This window comes from Drosophila erecta, unplaced genomic scaffold, assembly GCF_003286155.1.
Source record: "Drosophila erecta strain 14021-0224.00,06,07 unplaced genomic scaffold, DereRS2 tig00000092-arrow-pilon, whole genome shotgun sequence".
Classification (NCBI taxonomy): Eukaryota; Metazoa; Arthropoda; class Insecta; order Diptera; family Drosophilidae; genus Drosophila; species Drosophila erecta.
The window spans coordinates 19181529-19199687 of NW_020825207.1; the positions used below are offsets into that span (position 1 = coordinate 19181529).

General features: G+C 47.8%; 4 protein-coding genes across 5 annotated transcripts; 2 read left to right on the forward strand and 2 right to left on the reverse strand.

Moving 5' to 3' along the window:
* Positions 1-26: 26 nt before the first annotated feature.
* Positions 27-1440, reverse strand: LOC6546916 (alpha-methylacyl-CoA racemase). The gene is made up of 2 exons (XM_001974083.3): positions 1189-1440; positions 27-1102 (listed from the first exon to the last, which is right to left on the reverse strand). Exons 1-2 carry the CDS (start codon positions 1294-1296, stop codon positions 86-88), a joined length of 1125 nt encoding a protein of 374 aa, XP_001974119.1. The 5' UTR covers positions 1297-1440; the 3' UTR covers positions 27-85.
* Positions 1441-1584: 144 nt separating this feature from the next.
* LOC6546915 (guanine nucleotide-binding protein-like 1) lies at positions 1585-3813 on the forward strand. Its single transcript, XM_001974082.3, has 4 exons — positions 1585-1843; positions 1934-2262; positions 2324-3515; positions 3578-3813. The coding sequence occupies exons 1-4, from the start codon at positions 1765-1767 to the stop codon at positions 3703-3705; spliced, it is 1728 nt and encodes a 575-aa protein (XP_001974118.1). The 5' UTR covers positions 1585-1764; the 3' UTR covers positions 3706-3813.
* LOC6546914 (ATP-dependent DNA/RNA helicase DHX36) lies at positions 3726-7095 on the reverse strand. The gene is made up of 6 exons (XM_001974081.3): positions 5112-7095; positions 4659-5051; positions 4491-4604; positions 4153-4425; positions 3970-4098; positions 3726-3901 (listed from the first exon to the last, which is right to left on the reverse strand). Exons 1-6 carry the CDS (start codon positions 6941-6943, stop codon positions 3823-3825), a joined length of 2820 nt encoding a protein of 939 aa, XP_001974117.1. The 5' UTR covers positions 6944-7095; the 3' UTR covers positions 3726-3822.
* A 191-nt stretch (positions 7096-7286) lies between these two features.
* On the forward strand, positions 7287-16441 carry LOC6546913 (protein diaphanous). Of its 2 annotated transcripts, none has more exons than XM_015156496.2 (5): positions 7287-7844; positions 9631-9947; positions 12410-14356; positions 14417-14947; positions 15031-16441. In XM_015156496.2, exons 2-5 carry the CDS (start codon positions 9632-9634, stop codon positions 15501-15503), a joined length of 3267 nt encoding a protein of 1088 aa, XP_015011982.1. In that variant the 5' UTR covers positions 7287-7844; position 9631; the 3' UTR covers positions 15504-16441. The 2 variants fall into 2 exon arrangements, with proteins under 2 accessions (XP_015011982.1, XP_001974116.2); XM_001974080.3 differs by lacking the exon at positions 7287-7844 and adding an exon at positions 9449-9564.
* The last annotated feature ends 1718 nt before the right edge of the window (positions 16442-18159 follow it).

Below are 18159 nucleotides of genomic sequence, written 5' to 3' on the forward strand. Positions count from 1 at the left end.
AAGAGCGAGAATAAAAGAATTTTGAGTGCAAGAGCAACAGGAAGGTGTTTTATTGGGCATTTATGGGCATCCGAGCGGGTAGGTCCTACAGCTTGGCCCGCTTCGGAAGGGTAAGTACCCCCGAGTCCACCAAGTCTTTTAATTCGTGGCGCTTAAGATCTAATTCGTCTATCCACTCCACTTCAGCACCATCAGGTGGAGCCTTGGGCAACTTTCCTGGAGTTCTGCTTAGGAGTGGAGCGGGACGTGGCGCCGCTATGTCCTCAGCCAGCTCGAACGATTTCCTCTCCTTATTGTGATCGTGTCTATGAACCTCGCGGTAGTCCAGAACGGGGTAGACACAGGCATCCACATCCTCAAATATTTGCGACCATTCAGCTTGGGTCTTGGAAAGGAAAGCCTCAGTCAGAAGTTTCCTTCCCCGATCCTGATGAGCTTCGCCAAACTGGCTGACATCTTCGGGCAGTTGCAAGTGCTGCTTTAGCAGCTCAAAGAACTGCGGTTCCAGGGCGCCCACGGACATGTAGCGACCGTCTTTGGTTTCGTAGGTATCATAAAAGTACGATCCGCCATCGATGAGGTTGTCGCCCCGATCTCTCCCCCAAATGCCCAGATTCCGGGACATAAACAGCCAACTGGCCACATACGCAGCTCCCTCGACCATCGAGGCATCCACCACTTGACCTCTTCCCGAGTTGTGGCGCTCCAAGAGGGCAAGGCAAATTCCCAGAGCACACATCACACTGCCCCCGGCGAAGTCGGCCAGAAGATTAATGGGTGCAGTGACCTTTTCATGGCGCCTGCCCAGCATGGAGAGTACTCCCGATAAAGCCGCGTAGTTGATATCGTGTCCCGCCCGTGGCGCCAGTCTTCCATGCTGCCCAAAACCCGTGAGGCGGGCATAAATCAGGCGGGGATTGGCTGTGCACAAGTCGGCGGGACCGAGATTCAGCTTCTCCATTACTCCCGGTCGAAAGGGTTCGATGAGCACATCGCACTTCTTGACCAGCCTTCGCACCACTTGCTGGCCTTTTGGGTTCTTCAGATCCAGGCTTAGCGTACGTTTTCCCTGCTGCAGTACATCCAAATGGTTTTCTATCACCTGCATGAGAAGGGAACGTAGATTCACATTTAAAAATCAGATTTGGGGATCGGATTTGCATTGAATGTAACGTCCGGTTTGTTTACCTTATCGATGCGGGTGACTGTGGCCCCAAAATCGGTTAGGATCTTGCCACAAAATGGTCCTGGAGCTAAGCCCACGAATTCTAGTACCTTGATGCCTTTGAGCGGCATCTTTCGAGAGTTTTTGGCCGAAAAGTAATACGAAAATTAAGTGCACTTTGAACGGCATTGCAACAGGGCTGCCAACTTGGAGGTGATTTTTTATATTCTCACGAAAATATCAGCAATGCACAATTAAATGACTTGGATCTCTAACTCCTGCCGTTGTATTCATTTATTATATAAAAATTCAATATTCTTAAATCAAAGAGCAGAGCCACATTAAATATTAAACAATATAATATAATATAAAATATAATATAAAATAAAATTTGTATTGATTTATGTGATTTTCGTGACTTTCAAATCTCGAGCTCGACTACCCTTTCGGAGCTGCCAACTGGTGCGAAACTTTTAATTCGCAAAAGGGAAAAGCCGCAACAACATTCATTCCCAATTAACTGCAACTTACAAGTTGGCCACCGCTGCTAGACAAAACAAAATTGACCGGGAGTGAGACCAGGACTTGACCCAGAAACAATGCCACAGCAACGGCGGAAGGTGGCCTTCAGCGGCAAGAAGAAGAAGGATCAGATGCTGCAGAAGCGCAACACAAAAGGTGAGAAAACATTGGTTGTGTGCCCACCTGTGAAAAGGGGCGTAAGGAAGGCAAATCGGAGCGGATGACTAACAAATGTTACGCCTGCAGGTCCGCCGAAGTATCTGAGGAGCACGCAGGAGTCGTACGAGGACAGCGATGTGCCAGAAACGACCAGGAAACTCATGGAGCAGCCCTTTGCCCGCGGCGGAAATCGAAACAAGAACGTTAATCGCTATAATCTGCAGTTCTACCAGGAGGGCAAAAAGGAACTCGAGCAAATGAAACAGGAGGGCTTCAAGCCGTTTGAGGTACTCAGTCCCGCCCAGCGGGAAGTGGACGACCGATACTTCGCCGGCTGCGACTTCCCAGTTCGTCCACCTTGGACGCTGACCGAGTCCAAGGAACAGCTTGATCGCACCGAGAATCGGTACTTTAAGGTAGGTCAGTCTACAGGGAGTTAGATAGTTATATTTACACTCTATTCCCATTAATCGTCAGGAATACGTAGACGAGCTGCAGAAGAAGCAGCGTGCTGGAGACTCGAAGGAGCTTTCCCTGTTCGAGCTGAATCTGGAGACCTGGCGTCAGCTGTGGCGAGTCCTAGAGTTCTCGGACATCCTACTGATCATTGTGGACGTGCGCTATGCCACGCTGATGTTTCCACCCTCACTGTACGACTATATTATCAACACGCTAAAGAAACATGCTATAGTCGTGTTCAACAAGGTGGACCTAGTGGAACCTCACGTGGTGGTGGCTTGGAGGCAATACTTCCGCGACCGTTACCCCCAGCTACCAGTGGTGCTCTTCGCATCTTTTCTCCCGCGATCTCGCAAGGGAAGTCAACGTGGTCCACAGGCTCATCGCAGGAGTATGGAAGGAGTGTATAACATCTACAAGGAATGCCAACGCTATGTCCAAGGAGAGGTAGATCTGACGGCCTGGGAGCAGAAGATACGCGAGGACATGCGTAGTGATCAGCTTGACATCCTGGATGACATATCCACGGCCGTGGAGGGTGAACTCAAGATTAGCAGCAGTATCGACACCACGCCCCACGAACACGTTAAGTATCACAGTGGGGTCCTGACCATTGGGTGCATTGGATTTCCCAATGTCGGAAAATCGTCGCTGATCAATGCCTTGAAGGGACGCAAGGTGGTCAGCGTTAGTCGCACGCCCGGACATACGAAGCACTTTCAGACCATTTTCCTCACGCCCCTGGTTCGCCTCTGTGATTGTCCCGGTCTAGTCTTTCCCTCGAGTACTCCCAAAAGCCTCCAAGTGCTGCTCGGCAGCTTCCCCATATCCCAACTGGCTGTTCCCTACCGCTCCCTGAAGTTCCTCGGCGAACATTTGAATCTACCGCAGCTTTTGCGTCTCCACCTGCCTGAGGACTACGACGAGTGGTCTGCGGTGGCCATCTCCGATGCCTGGGCATACAAAAGGGGATTCCTCACCGCCAAGGCAGCCAGGCCTGATCGCTACCGGGCCGCGAATCATATTCTTCGCATGTGCCTGGCCGGCCAACAGCTCTTGGTACTGCAGTTTTATCCGCCGGAATTTGAGGAGCGACGGGAGCACTGGCTCCGGCATACCGATGTGGCGGAGGTCAAGAAGTACCAGCAAGTCGAATTAGAGGAGCCGGAGAGCGAGACCAACGGCGACACATCATCCGTCTGCTCGGATAGTGAGTAGCCAATAAAACGCAAGACTAAAAACCATGATTATTAATAAACTCACCAATTTAAGCTGCCGATAGCGAGGACGAGGACGAAGACAGCTCCAATGACGAGACAAATGCCGATGAGGACGAATGCGCCATCGAGGAGGACGCACCCAGGTCTCGGAACGTATTTGCTCTACTGGAGGACGATTAGAAGTGGCATTTAGCAACAAATTCTGTTATTGCATCTCTAGTGTGCACTTATAATTTATTATTACGCTATATAATGTTTTGCTAACAATAAACTACAACACCAAGCTAATGAGGCAGATTAGATGTCGTCAATTTCATCGGATGATATATAGTCCTCGCCGAGACTTTCGTCCAGCGAGAGAAGCAGTTCAATGGCTCTGTTTGGAAGCAAAAACGTGATTATTGCTGTAAGTAAATTAGTAAGTGAACGTGGGGTAAGACTAACTTGATCAATTGCTTTTCATATCCGTTTTCCTCTATCGGCGCCGGATACAAAGCCTTTTTGAGCAGCAACTTCTCCAGATTGCTTCTCAATTCTAGCACTACGTCGGCAGTTTCCTGATTGCATTTAAAGCTGCGGAAGAACAACTTTTGATTTATCTTGCACAGATTTATCTGCTATACACACTAATAGGTCTTGGCCACGCATAGATATGGCGTATTTTGGGTCACGCCCGCTTCCACGCCATCTCCAAAGATGATCAGTGCCATGGGAAAAACCATTGTGGAGTCGAGCAGAAAGAGATCGGTGGACTTCTGCCGCTGGAAGTAGACAAAGTACGCCGAGTCGAAGCCGCTCTCTCCGCTGTTCACTGAGGAGGGATGGAAGTTAACGCGGCGTCCATCGTCCGTTGCCATAGTGTGAATGGCGCGTACTCTGTTCTTGATCTGCCGTGATTTTCTGCAGAGATGTATAAATCAGTTAACGCCCCTATTGTCATTGTCATCTATTTTGGTAGTTTCTACCGCAAGTGCGCCATGTTGGGATAGAGTCCCGCTCCTATGATGGCCCTCAGTAGGGGAATCTTCTCCGAGTTCTTGTTGGATGCAGCATCCTTACAGTTTGAGGATGTAAGAAATCTAGAATAAGGTAAGTAGTTTAGCTCACTGTAGGCAGACATAAAAGGAGCTCACTTGTAGTTGTAGAGCAGTTCACTGAACTGATTCTTCATCCTCTCCAACTGCTGCAGTGTCATGGAGCTGAGGAAATTCTTATAGCAAAAATCACGCTCTGCGTGCGAATAGCGGCTCTCGCGGTACGCATCAATGGTATTGTGCACCAGCAGGTGATCGCTCCGCATGTTGCGGGCCATCCTCCGCTTGATTTCATCCACTCGACTCTCTTTACCCAGAGGCGAGTAGAAGGGGGACTTGAAGGACAAGGCGGCCGCCGCCGAAGTGATGGGATCCAAGCAGCAAAAGAGGGCCGACATGAGGATCATTTTTCCCATCTGCGGATCAATGGGCAGCTTCGCCAGGTGCATTCCCAGTGGAGTAAGGGTGCCAGTCTGGTCCAACGCCTCAATGCTGTTCATAAAAATGTTTAATTGTAACTATAATAGCGAAAGGCCAAACTATTAAACCCACCGCTTCAGCAGTTCCACTCCAATCTTGATAGCCTCGGGATTGGGGGCATTAATAAGAGTTTGCAAGAACCGATACGGATCATCGATGTGCAGCAGCTTGAGGCTTAAAATTATGGATTCCAGCTTGGAGCGCAGTATCTCCGGCGTCGGAATATCTGCCATACGATCCTCTCTAGCGCGGGAGAAGAGATTGTAGCAAATTCCTGGCCGCACTCGACCTGCTCTGCCCTTCCGCTGCTGGGTATTTGCCTTGGTCACCCAAACCTCGTCTAGCGACTGTATGTTCGTTTCGATGTCATAGCTGGTGGCCTTCGTCCGGCCAGAGTTTATCACATATACCACATCGTCAATAGTCACCGAAGTTTCGGCGATAATGGTGGAGATTATGACCTTACGTTTGCCCGCTGGAGGTCGCTTGAAAACTGCCTGCTGCTCTCCCGATTGCATTAGGGAATGCAATGGAAATACAGCCATATGATCCCGCCACCTTTGACCCTTCGGGGTCTTTGGTTTATCCAAGATATTGTACAGTTGGGAGATCTTATCGTAGCCAGGCAGGAATACTAAAATGGCTCCCTCTGGTTCGTTTTCGCATATGTAGTAGACCAAATCGGCAATAAAATCAATGTCCTCGCAGCCCTCCGACTCAGGCAAACGCAGCTTGTCGAGCACACGACTATCGTACGAGTTCCTGATGCGTCGCAGATACGGTTCTATCATAGCCTCATGCTGCATCCTGCGCTCTGGCAATTGCCGCTTGGGGCGACGATCGCGGGCCTTTTGGAACTCGTAGTTCGTCTTGGACAGAACATCCTCCAAATAGAGCATCTGCACGGGAAACATCACGCCCTCAATGCGAAACATGGGACAGTTGTTGAAGTAGTCACAGAAATCCTGCTCTCGTACAGTGGCACTCATGAGGATCACTTTTAGATCGGGTCTGTGTGGCAGGATAACCTTTAGCAGACCCATTAGAAGATCTGTTTCCACGCTGCGTTCGTGGATTTCATCCAGGATCAGGACACTTAGATTGTGCATCAGTGGATCCGATTGAAGCTGCTGCAGTAGAACTCCTGTGGTGCAGTATGTGATGGAGGCTCTCTCCCTAGGCTTTCTGCTCTCCAGACGAATCTGGTAGCCTACCGAATTGCCCAGGCTCTCGCAGCGCTCGTGACTTACCCACTCGGCAATCGCGATGGCTGAAATCCTTCGTGGCTGAGTGCAAACGACGCGGCACGACGAGGCACATCCGCGGGAAATGGCGTCGTCGAGGAGGATTTGAGGCACCTGAGTGGTCTTGCCACAACCAGTGCTGCCGACGATCAGTATTACTTGGTTTTCCCGCACAGCCTGCACAATTTCGTCGGCGTATTTCATGGTGGGCAGCTTTTGCCGTGCTGCCAGCCGTTTTCTGGCCTTCTCCTCCAACTGGCGTTGCTCCAGTTCTAGCTGCAGTCTCTCGTCCAGCTTGGGGTTAACGCAGTTCAGGTCCGCGTTTCGTTCCTTGGTCTCTGCCACGAATTCCTCAAAGTTTACACTCAAAAGATGCCGAAACTGTTGCTTAAACTGAGCATCGACATGTTTGTCTTCCCTGGCCGGTGCTCGGCTGTAGTCCTCCATAAACTCCTTCACTCGCTCCAGCACGCCACTGGGGGCACTGACGTTGCAGCCCAAGCGGATTTGCGGCTCCTTTGGGTCCGCATCCTCGCCGCGATCCTTCTTTCGCTGCCGCGCAAGATTGCGATAATACATCCCGATGTCCTTGCCCCTAAGTCCCGGTGGACGGTTGCCCTTGCGGGCCTGGGAGCCGGATGAGTCCCTATCGCGCTGCATGCTTTCAATTGATGTGCATATCCAGAAGCAGAAGGAATCCCATCCAGAAGTCAACAAAATTCCAGGGCTGTCGCACTGCCAGAATGTGCAAATCAGATGGAGGCCGGGGCACGGGCTGCCAACTTAGTGAAGTACACTTTTTGTGTATTCTACAAAAAGCTATTCATTTTCATACATAATTACACATTTTTATAATTCAAATACCTGCAGACTTTTAAAGAGTTAAAATTGATGCCATTAAAGGGTCGGTGAGAAATAAAATCAAAAATGTAGCTTTAAAAATAAGTGCAGCCCATTGCTTGGTTCGAGTGCAGGCTAAGTCTTGGTTTCGTGTTGGTATATTTCCACAATCAGTGTGGTATGCTTGAGCGATCCCGCTGCGGTCATACTGATTCCGATCAACTTAACGCGCTGAGCAAATCGAATTGCTTGTGCTAACAATTTGGTTTTTTCGCAATTAACGGCTGTGAAGAACCAGCGATCTGCATGCCAAGTGGCCGATAACGAGACAGACCAGTGTTTGCGTTGCGCAAAAGCCGATAGCCGACTGTGTTCCTGTGTCATTCGCGGCTGAAGAGCAACAAGTGGCCGCAAGTCGAAACCAAAAGCAAAAGCTATATAAGCAAGAAATACTCTCCGCAAGAAAAGGTGTTCGAAGCGGTGCGCGCAGCTTGTTTTTTCCGCCGAACGTCGCGCAATAAAACAAACAAAAAGCCAGAGCCCAAAAGCAACAACCACAACAAAAGCCGTTTGATCGCGCGTGTGTGTGCGTGCGCGAGTTGAGTGTGGCTCTGTCTGTGACTGTGTCTGTGTGAGTGGCAAGCCATTATTTTTCTGGTCTTATGACGTAAACCACCGAAAAAATCAAAAGTGAGCAGGCGACACAGATATCAAAACGAAGGTGAGCGCATTCTTACCAATTCTCGCTCCGTTTCTTGGAATGCCAGCGGTTATTAGACGACGGTGCTATACTTGTTTACATTTTCGCAGTTGCAACGCACAACTATTGTCGGAGAGGAAGCGAGAAAGACATATGTAGATCGCTCTGTGGAAGGAGTGTTGCCGGAGGGGGTTGCGTTGCGCGGGCGGGCAGGGGAGGGAAAGAGATGCAGTGCATGTAAACAAAATAGAGAAAGAGGCAATTGCTGTAAATTCTTTGGCAAAAGAAATCTTGTTGAAAGCATTTCCTCCGCACATGCTTACATGCTTATGTGTACAGGCGACCTGAAAAGAAATTGTTGCCCTGCTTGAACTTGTCGCTCCACTCTCCACTCTCCACTCTGCTCTTCCCACACACACACCACTCCATTCACAATTGGCCTTTTGCGGAGTGCCAAGAAATATTAAATTTGATTTCTCTAGCCGAGCATTGTGAATGATTTGCCGACAGTGGCACGCCCGTTCGCCACACTGCGGAAAAAGCCGTGCATATCCCTGCTTTGCAAACATTTAAACGCAACAGCTAAATGCAGACTGCTTGATTATCTTATAGCTCGCATAGTCTGGAATGTAAAATTAATACAAATAATAACCAAGCTTCATTTTTCAAACAATCGCACAGTTAGGTAGTTTGTTTTCCGTGTAGCGAGCCAGAACCATCCGCAAAACCTGTTGCTGTTTGCCTTTTTATTGGATTTCTCTGTTTTTCTACCTCCCCAGCTGCTGTGACTCCATTAGTGATTCATTAGATGCGTTGGCCAAGCTAACGCAGAAAGCCAAAGCGTGTTCCCAGCGCATCCTTCAATACAAGGCAATTCAAATGTTCAAACGCTAACGGCCAGCAGTTCAGCCTGGCCAAGTGAATCACTCAGTAGACACATACGAGTGCTCTTACCAGTTTCTTTGGCTCTACGAACAACGTGCTATTTCCTATTTTAGCTTGCCGCGATTACCGCATCGTTTTGTACATTTAGTGCGCATTATTAATTTGTCCAATTTGCCGCTGTATTCTGTTTTTTGTTTTTGTTTATAATTATAAACAGCCGTTTTCACGCTTTGAAAGCTTGGATAGTCGGATTTGGTCTAAATTGGAAAATTGCAAGCTTTAGAGGCTGGTGTGTAATATTTTCCACATATGTATATGTACGAATTAAATCATTAAATACGGGTTCTTTTTGTTACAATTTTTCAAATACTAATTGCTACTAACAATCGCGAAGTATCACCTTATGCAACTCGTGCATAATTGTTGTTAAAGTAAACTACTTTTGTCAGGATTGTAAAAGGTCTTACTGGAAAATAGCACCCTTCCCCCTGACGATCCACTGTATTGGGCCTCGTTCCTTAGAATGTACGTGTTAATTGAAAATTCCACACCCCGTTGAGGCTGAATCGCCATTACGGCACCCCAGATAATTGTAAATAAACCCAAGCTGATAATGATCGACCGCCTCCCATGCATCCATCCATCCGTTCATCCGTCCATCCACCGATTGGATTCATTCGTTGGAAAACCATCAGAAACCGCGGTCTGCTCGCTTCTCGACCACTTGTAAACAAAGAACAGCTGTGAAGTTGTCCGCCCCAAAACATTGAAGACGGCGCATGCCTCGAAAATCGTTGTTTGGTCTTTGCTTAGTATTCGCCTAGCCATCCACCGAAATGCGCCTCAAAAAGCTGGGGTTAGATTAGTAAACTTACACTGCAAAGTGGAGGAAACCAACTAAACTCTTATGTGTTCGTTGCAGAATGTCTCGTCACGAGAAAACAAAATCCACGGGCGGCGGCCTCCTGGACAGCCTGTTCGGAAGACCTTCGAAGTCCAAAGGCGGCACAGTCAGCAGTGGAACACTCACCCATGGCGGACGACCCGTGTCCGCGGACAACTATGTGGTGCCGGGCGTGGAGGACTTTGAGCAGTATATCCAGCAGCTCACCGTTGCGGAACTGGATGCCAAGTTCCTGGAGATCATTGAGGACATGAACATTCCCAAGGACAAGAGGGAGCCCCTGTTGGCCAAATCGAAGGAGGAGCGACAGAAGATGATTATGTGGCACTTGAAAGGTAAGTAACATATCCAAGAGAAGCAGACCATCCCTATGTTGTACGATTCAGTGTTATTTGACTTTGGTTTATAGTTCCAGAATGATAAATGTCTATACATAACGGCTGGGAATGCTCCAAGTTCTTGCAGGCCTAATCTAAAACAGTAATGCTATTTTAAAGCTACTTTAGAGGGCCAACCAATGGCGTTGGCAAATTGTAACACCCTCAGCTGGCCATCGATTTCGTGCAACCCGCTGGATAACTGCCCTCTTTGTTTTTGCCTTCTGCCAGTGGAAAACTGCAACCCGCTTCTGATAAGATAAGCAGCTAACGGTGTGCTTTCCCCGTTTGCGGTGTGCGAATTTCGTTTTCCGTTTGCTTAGTGCCTTCAGCTGCCAATTAGTTCTGGGATGTTCTTCAGATACTTTTGGCCAATTCCTAAACGGATGGCAGTGATGTCAACGATCTTGAGATAAGTGAGCTCGTTCGTCGCCAAGTGGTTAGAACTTCAATTTCTCAAGGGGTGATAACTTTGTTTGCTAATTGTATTAGCCCGTATTTACCTTAATTCTGAGAATTATTTATTGCTAGAACTATGTGCATACGGTATGCATCTACTAATAATACTCTCCCTGTATTTATGTACCATTCATGCACATAAGAAGCTTAGTACGGGAGTGCTCTACTGTACTCGCGGGCTAATTACCACTGTAGCACAGCGCCAGCTGTATCTTAGGCACATTTCAATGCGCTCTGCTTTCAGCGCCATTCTTGGGGCTTCGCTCCAGTTATGTGGTTCCCCATGGCCATGGTCCATTATCAGTCTTGCAGAGTGCGGAATCGGAGCTCTCTTATCGTTTGCAGCGCTCAATTGCGCCACAACCTCGGACTATCTGCTCCCCTTTTATCAAGTAACACCAAGCTGTATATGTACGCCGTGTACTACGGCGAGTGCGTGACAAAGTCGGGCGCAAAAAATAAAAATGCGAAGACATTGGATTTCCATGCACATTATACAATTTAAGTTACGTCAAGTGGCAGTGAGAAAACGATTCTTTCTCGCGCTTTGGCCTTTTTGTTGAATAAGCAGTGCATCGCGGAAGGGGGAGCGAGATGGAGATGCCCATGTGCACAGAGAATAATTTTAGTGAACCTCGTACATAAGTAAAGGTAACGAAAATAGCCTGCTATTCATAAATCAAAAAGGGATTATTGTTGAATATAAATTTGACGCCTTAGAGTTTTGGGTTTTTTGCAAGGTTTAGTTATCTCCAGCACAGAGGCCTTTTTTTTAGTGTAGTGACTGTCTCTCTCGACTGTATAGGTGATTTTCCTTACACTTTGGAACGGCCATAAAATGCAAATATGCGAAAACGTTAAACACATTATGACAAAATCGCGCTGAAAATAAATTCTGACGCCTGCCAGTGAACTTGAGAGCTGAACTATGAGGCAAAATCATATCTATAGCTCCGAGTGAGAGGTAAAAGAAACTGAAGTCCGTACTTGTGGGTCGTGTTTATTGTGGCAGAACCCACTTGTTGCGAAATTAAATTTAAAACACAAACAATGGACTGGCCGGCAACAAAAAAGACTCGTACAAAAAGCTGTTCATTAACACGCTTCGCTTGCCGTTTTGAGTTAATTAATAAAACAGTTAGCGTAGTTGAGTTCGACGGATAAACGAATAAGTTGTGGGCAGCTTTTGGCCAATTTGAGTGATCCCAGTGGCACAGGTAATCATAAAAAGGGGTGGGTGCTGTTTCGAAGGTCTTCCTCCTACAGGTGGGGCGTAGTAATTGCCTTTTAAGTGCCCTTATCTCATAGTCTTAGCACAGAGTTCCCTGATAAAGCTGTGAACTATTCCGAGTCCGCAAAGTGTAAACACTAGTTACAAATGGGAGCCAATGGAACATACATTAAATGTTGAAAATCACTGGTGCCCGCCAATCATTTAAATGCACAATTAAGTATTTTAATGTGTTGATTTTATGTGTGCAGGTTTATTTAATAAAGGAGTATTAAAGATTACATTCCAGATAAGCGCCTCTTAAGCGGTAATTTCTCGTTTGTCAAGTGATTTTTTTATCGAATTGCCAATATGACTCTGTGGGAAAGTATGTCGATATTGGGCTGAATGAGTCAGTGCTGATATGGCTAAATTCAGGTGTGTTGTCAGTGGGAGGCAAACCTCTTTGTTTAAAATTAGGAGCCTCGAGCTATTGTGGAACTACGAGCATGTTTCTTATCATCGAGACGCCACGCCGTGAGCTGGAATGACAAATTTATTTTAATGTACTATTGTGCAAACCTTTATTTCATATCAAGAGTGTGAAACCTCCAAATAAAATACGGTCTAGTTAAGAATGGAATAGATTATATACAAATATGTGAAATAGCGCTGTCCATAGCGCGCTGAGTAGCCTTACAGAAATTCAATACGTGCACTCATCCGACTCCAACTGCAATTTCTCTTCCAGGTAAAAACTCACTGGAGCGCAGCGCCAACTCCCGCTTCGAGAAGCCCATAGACTACGTGGAGTACCTGCAGAATGGGGAGCACAGCACGCACAAGGTGTACCAATGTGTGGAGTCGCTGCGCGTGGCGCTCACCAGCAACCCGATCTCGTGGATCAAGGAGTTCGGAGTGGCGGGCATCGGGACGATCGAGAAGCTGCTGGCGCGCTCGAAGAATAATGCCAGCTACGAGAAGATTGAGTTTGAGGCGATTCGATGCCTGAAGGCGATCATGAACAACACATGGGGTCTGAACGTGGTGCTCAATCCGGATCAGCACAGTGTGGTGCTGCTGCTGGCGCAATCTCTGGATCCCCGGAAGCCGCAGACCATGTGCGAAGCCCTCAAGCTGCTGGCCTCCTTCTGCATTGTCTACGAGCGAAATGGCTACGAGAAGGTTCTTCGAGCCATAACCACTATTGCAGCCACATCCTTTAAAGCCAGCGAGCGCTTCCGACCCATAGTGGATGCCTTGTTTGCGGATAAACAGGACGCCAAACATGAGTTGGCCTGTCACAGCCTGATTTTTATTAATACTCTCACCAATACGCCCACTGACTTGAACTTCCGCCTGCATTTGCGATGTGAGATTATGCGCATGGGTCTATACGATCGCCTGGATGAGTTTACCAAAATCGTGGAGGCCAGCAATAATGAGGCCCTGCAGCAGCACTTCAAGATCTTCAACGAGATCCGCGAGGACGACTTCGAGGAGTTTGTGCAGCGCTTCGATAATGTCACCTTCAACATGGACGATGCCACCGATTGCTTCGATGTGCTGAAGAACATGGTCACTGACACCACCTCCGAGCCCTACTTCCTGTCCATCCTGCAGCACTTGCTGTACATCAGGGATGACTTCTACTTCCGACCTGCCTACTACCAACTGATTGAGGAGTGCATCTCGCAAATCGTCTTCCACAAGGGCTACTGTGATCCAAACTTTGAGAACAGGAACTTTAATATAGACACCTCGCTGCTGCTGGACGATATTGTGGAGAAGGCCAAGGCCAAGGAGTCCAAGCGGTCGGAGGAGTACGAGAAGAAGATCGAGCAGCTGGAGAGTGCCAAGCAAGAGGCGGAAGCGAAGGCGGCTCATCTGGAGGAGAAAGTCAAGCTGATGGAGGCTAATGGAGTGGCGGCTCCGTCGCCCAATAAGCTACCCAAAGTAAACATACCCATGCCCCCGCCTCCGCCAGGAGGAGGGGCTCCTCCCCCACCGCCGCCACCCATGCCGGGCAGAGCAGGTGGTGGACCTCCGCCTCCGCCCCCACCTCCCATGCCGGGAAGGGCAGGTGGACCGCCCCCACCTCCTCCACCGCCCGGAATGGGAGGCCCACCGCCCCCACCCATGCCTGGCATGATGCGCCCGGGAGGGCCTCCACCGCCGCCCATGATGATGGGGCCCATGGTTCCCGTTCTGCCGCACGGCTTGAAACCGAAGAAGAAGTGGGATGTCAAGAACCCCATGAAGCGGGCCAACTGGAAGGCCATTGTCCCGGCCAAAATGTCCGATAAGGCGTTCTGGGTCAAGTGCCAGGAGGATAAGCTGGCCCAGGACGATTTCCTCGCAGAGCTCGCCGTGAAATTTTCCTCTAAGCCTGTGAAGAAAGAACAGAAGGATGCGGTGGACAAGCCGACGACGCTGACAAAGAAAAATGTCGATCTGCGTGTGCTCGACTCGAAAACTGCTCAGAACTTGGCTATTATGTTGGGAGGATCGCTGAAGCATCTGTCCTACGAACAGATCAAGATTTGCTTGCTGCGCTGCGACACCGCCATCCTGTCCTCCAATATCCTGCAGCAACTTATCCAGTACCTTCCGCCGCCAGAGCAACTCAAGCGTTTGCAGGAGATCAAGGCCAAGGGCGAACCGCTACCACCAATTGAACAGTTTGCAGCCACAATAGGTAAGAGGAGTGCCATTTGCAATTAGGAAGGCGCGGAATAATAGTTTTACTCAATTCTAGGGGAAATCAAACGTCTTTCGCCGCGACTTCACAATCTGAACTTCAAGCTGACCTATGCGGACATGGTGCAGGATATCAAACCGGATATTGTGGCAGGCACTGCAGCATGCGAAGAGGTCCGGAATAGCAAAAAGTTCTCAAAGATCCTGGAGCTCATTCTCCTGCTTGGCAACTACATGAACTCGGGCTCCAAAAACGAGGCCGCCTTTGGCTTTGAGATCAGTTATCTCACAAAATTGTCCAATACGAAGGATGCGGATAACAAGCAGACATTGCTGCACTACCTGGCTGACCTGGTGGAGAAGAAATTCCCAGACGCACTAAACTTCTACGACGATCTATCGCATGTTAATAAAGCGTCGCGGGTTAACATGGATGCCATCCAAAAAGCCATGCGGCAAATGAATTCGGCGGTGAAGAACCTGGAAACTGATCTCCAGAACAACAAGGTGCCGCAATGTGATGATGACAAGTTTAGCGAGGTGATGGGCAAGTTTGCCGAGGAGTGCCGACAGCAAGTGGATGTGCTGGGTAAGATTTATGGATCGGCTCAGAACGAATCTTTCATGCATACGGCAAAAGCAAGAACAAATCTCATACTCGTTTAATTTCAGGCAAAATGCAGTTACAAATGGAGAAGCTCTACAAGGACCTCAGCGAGTACTATGCGTTCGATCCCAGCAAATACACGATGGAGGAGTTCTTTGCGGACATCAAGACCTTCAAAGATGCCTTCCAAGCGGCGCACAACGACAATGTCCGGGTGCGCGAGGAGCTGGAGAAGAAGCGTCGTCTGCAGGAGGCGCGAGAGCAGTCTGCTCGAGAGCAACAGGAGCGCCAGCTGCGTAAGAAGGCAGTGGTTGACATGGATGCCCCGCAGACGCAGGAGGGCGTGATGGACAGTCTGCTGGAGGCGCTGCAAACAGGCTCTGCCTTTGGCCAGCGAAATCGACAGGCGCGGCGACAACGACCAGCGGGAGCGGAGCGGAGGGCCCAGCTCAGCCGGAGTCGGTCGCGGACGCGTGTCACCAACGGGCAGCTAATGACCCGCGAAATGATCCTCAATGAGGTTCTGGGCTCCGCGTAGAAGTGATGGAACGAGCAATTCCCCTCTGTACATATATAAATAGACATCTGTAGCGATATAAGAGCCTAGGTTCATAACAACTCCATTGGCGATTCCAAGAGATTTGACTAAATGGATGCCCAGCAGGAACTATATGAGAACTATCGGAAATATCAGAAGCCGCAAAGTACTAATTAACAGGAACTAGAGTCACAGATGGATTTTCTGAAATTATTCATTGTTGAAAGGGAGTGCTTGGTTAATAGAATTGAATTTCCCGTTTTAATTTATTTTATTGATTGTTTAATAAATAACATTTTGTTTGGTTGCATTTGACCGTCAGTTAATATTTATAATGCGCAAATAACACATTAAAGACCACTTCTTTCTAATTTAAATGATTGGCAGGCCGATTTACCCATTTTAACTTTAGTTGTACATTTTATTTTGCTTTATATGACTTTTCCAACACTAAGGTACCAATTTTGCAAGTCCAATATTTTTATTAAACACTAGTTGACACTAAATTCGTAATCACTCAAGAAACGCAATGCAATGCATATCAACAAAAACTCTATGTAACGAAAAAAATATATTTTTGATACGCTTTTACTTCTGAATCTATAAATGCGCTGACCTAAGTCGGTTCTAACTCTAAATACTTAAATAACTTGATGATTGATCTGTATCTCGTGGTCTTACATACTGTATTCCTATTTACTGTGGCATGTTTGAATTATTTTGTTGTGCACTTCGTTTTTGAGGCACTAACTAGGGCGAGATTTATATCAAAGCAAAACTCTCTTGTATTTAATTTGTTTTTAAGCGAACCTTTTAAACTTGTTTACCTTAAAATCCTATTTTAACCCGCGCTATACATAACATTGTTAATAAATGTCTATTTTTCGACAATGACGGTACGAGTATATTGAAAATAAAACTACCAATATTAAATCACACTTTCGCAAGTTGTTCGGCTGTGGAAAGGCCTTTAGCCAGGAAAGTTGCCTGATCTAAACTGGGATTGGTTCTGGAAAATTACGCGAAGAGCCTTGGCTGCGAATCCGAAAATAATTTGGGTTTTCCACCCAAAGGTGGGTGACTGCCGCCTTTTGTTGTGCTCCACTTTAATTTGTTTTATTAACAAAGATATTTTATCGCCAATGTCGCGGCACCCATAAAGGTGTTTGATTGCGCTGGAAAAGGAGGCGGCACTTGCTGGTGGGATCGGCTGGGGGTTACGGGTGGAAGGAAGGGTTTCAGGAGGGGTTTGGCCTGGCAAACGGCCGTAAAACTCTCGAAGACGTTAAACGAACCGACAAACAGCAACTGCCGCACGACAAAGACACGTCCACATCCACACTCGCATCCGTCTGGCGTCCACGAACCATTATAGGAGTGTGTTCCAGCCCACAGATATAAGTTATTATATCGGGACTGGGACATATCTCTAATGGCCTGATTGCCCCTTGAGTTTTATTTTGGAGTCTGCTTTATGGGCCGTGGCGCTTGCTTTGCTTTCTTAATGGGTTTATTAGCATAATTGAAGGAATATGTATAAATGCCATTGAATTCTTGGCAGGTTGTTAATGTCATTGGCGGGACAGATTCTAATTTACGATTGGCAGATAGAGATGCATTAGCGTGTTTTACGGATTGGAATAAAGCTCTCATTGGCAGGGAGGTAATTCCATTGTTTCTTTAGCAAATATATTACATATATTTCCAATTGATCAACAGATTAAGCGCACTTAGCAGAACGAAGAATTCCCTGCCTTTTTGATAAAGTTTGTTCACCAAGATTTTTACGGTTTGTTTAAAAGGTGACGATCAAATTCCGTACCGAAATTCAGCATTCATGACTCACCTCGCAGTTGCCTAGCGGGCAGTTGCCATATGTTTACATAGATCACTCAGGGATTAGCCTTTTTGTGCGCCCCTAATGACTTCCAGGTAACATCGTGTTACATGACTTGCCCGTGCCTGGAACAAGACGAGGAGCCCAACCTACCCTTCCACGCCCAGCCCACGCAGTAAATTCCGCCGAATTGTTGACGGTTTGCGAAAAAGAAGAAAAAACAAATCTGGGCTGTGGCTGCCTAATTGTTGTGTGAACTTTATGGGCCCGCTCCGATCGACGGGCAGGTCAGCCCACCAGCACCACCTTATAGGCCTTGTTTGGTGTCCCCGTTCCCGCGCGACCTTTGCGCTCTCATCCTGGATTCTGGTCTTTGGGTCGCGATCGCATTCGCGTAATCATAAAATCACCTTTTGTGCGCGGGCTCGATTGTTTTACAGTGCGTTTTGTCCTACGGACATTAAGGGGTTTTTTGTTTGCACTCGAACCCGGACCAGTTTTTGGTAGTTCAGCGTTAATAAGTGAGTTTTAAGTACCCCCGCGCGAGGCCAACTGCCTGGGTGCTTCTGTTCCCGTTTGCCGAGTCCTTTGCAGGACTTTCACGTCGGTTATCCTTCATTGTGTCAGCTGCATTCACTTCTAATTATTTGACGACATTTGCAGTTTTACGATCCTCTACCGACGACCAGCGCGGCAATCAATGAATTTATTTTTTATAAACCTGTAGAGGATTTCTGGAACTGTCGGGATTACTCAATCGGCGCAAGCTTAGCGTTCTTTCAGGGATTACAATTGGGACTAGCAGGGAATCGAAATTCT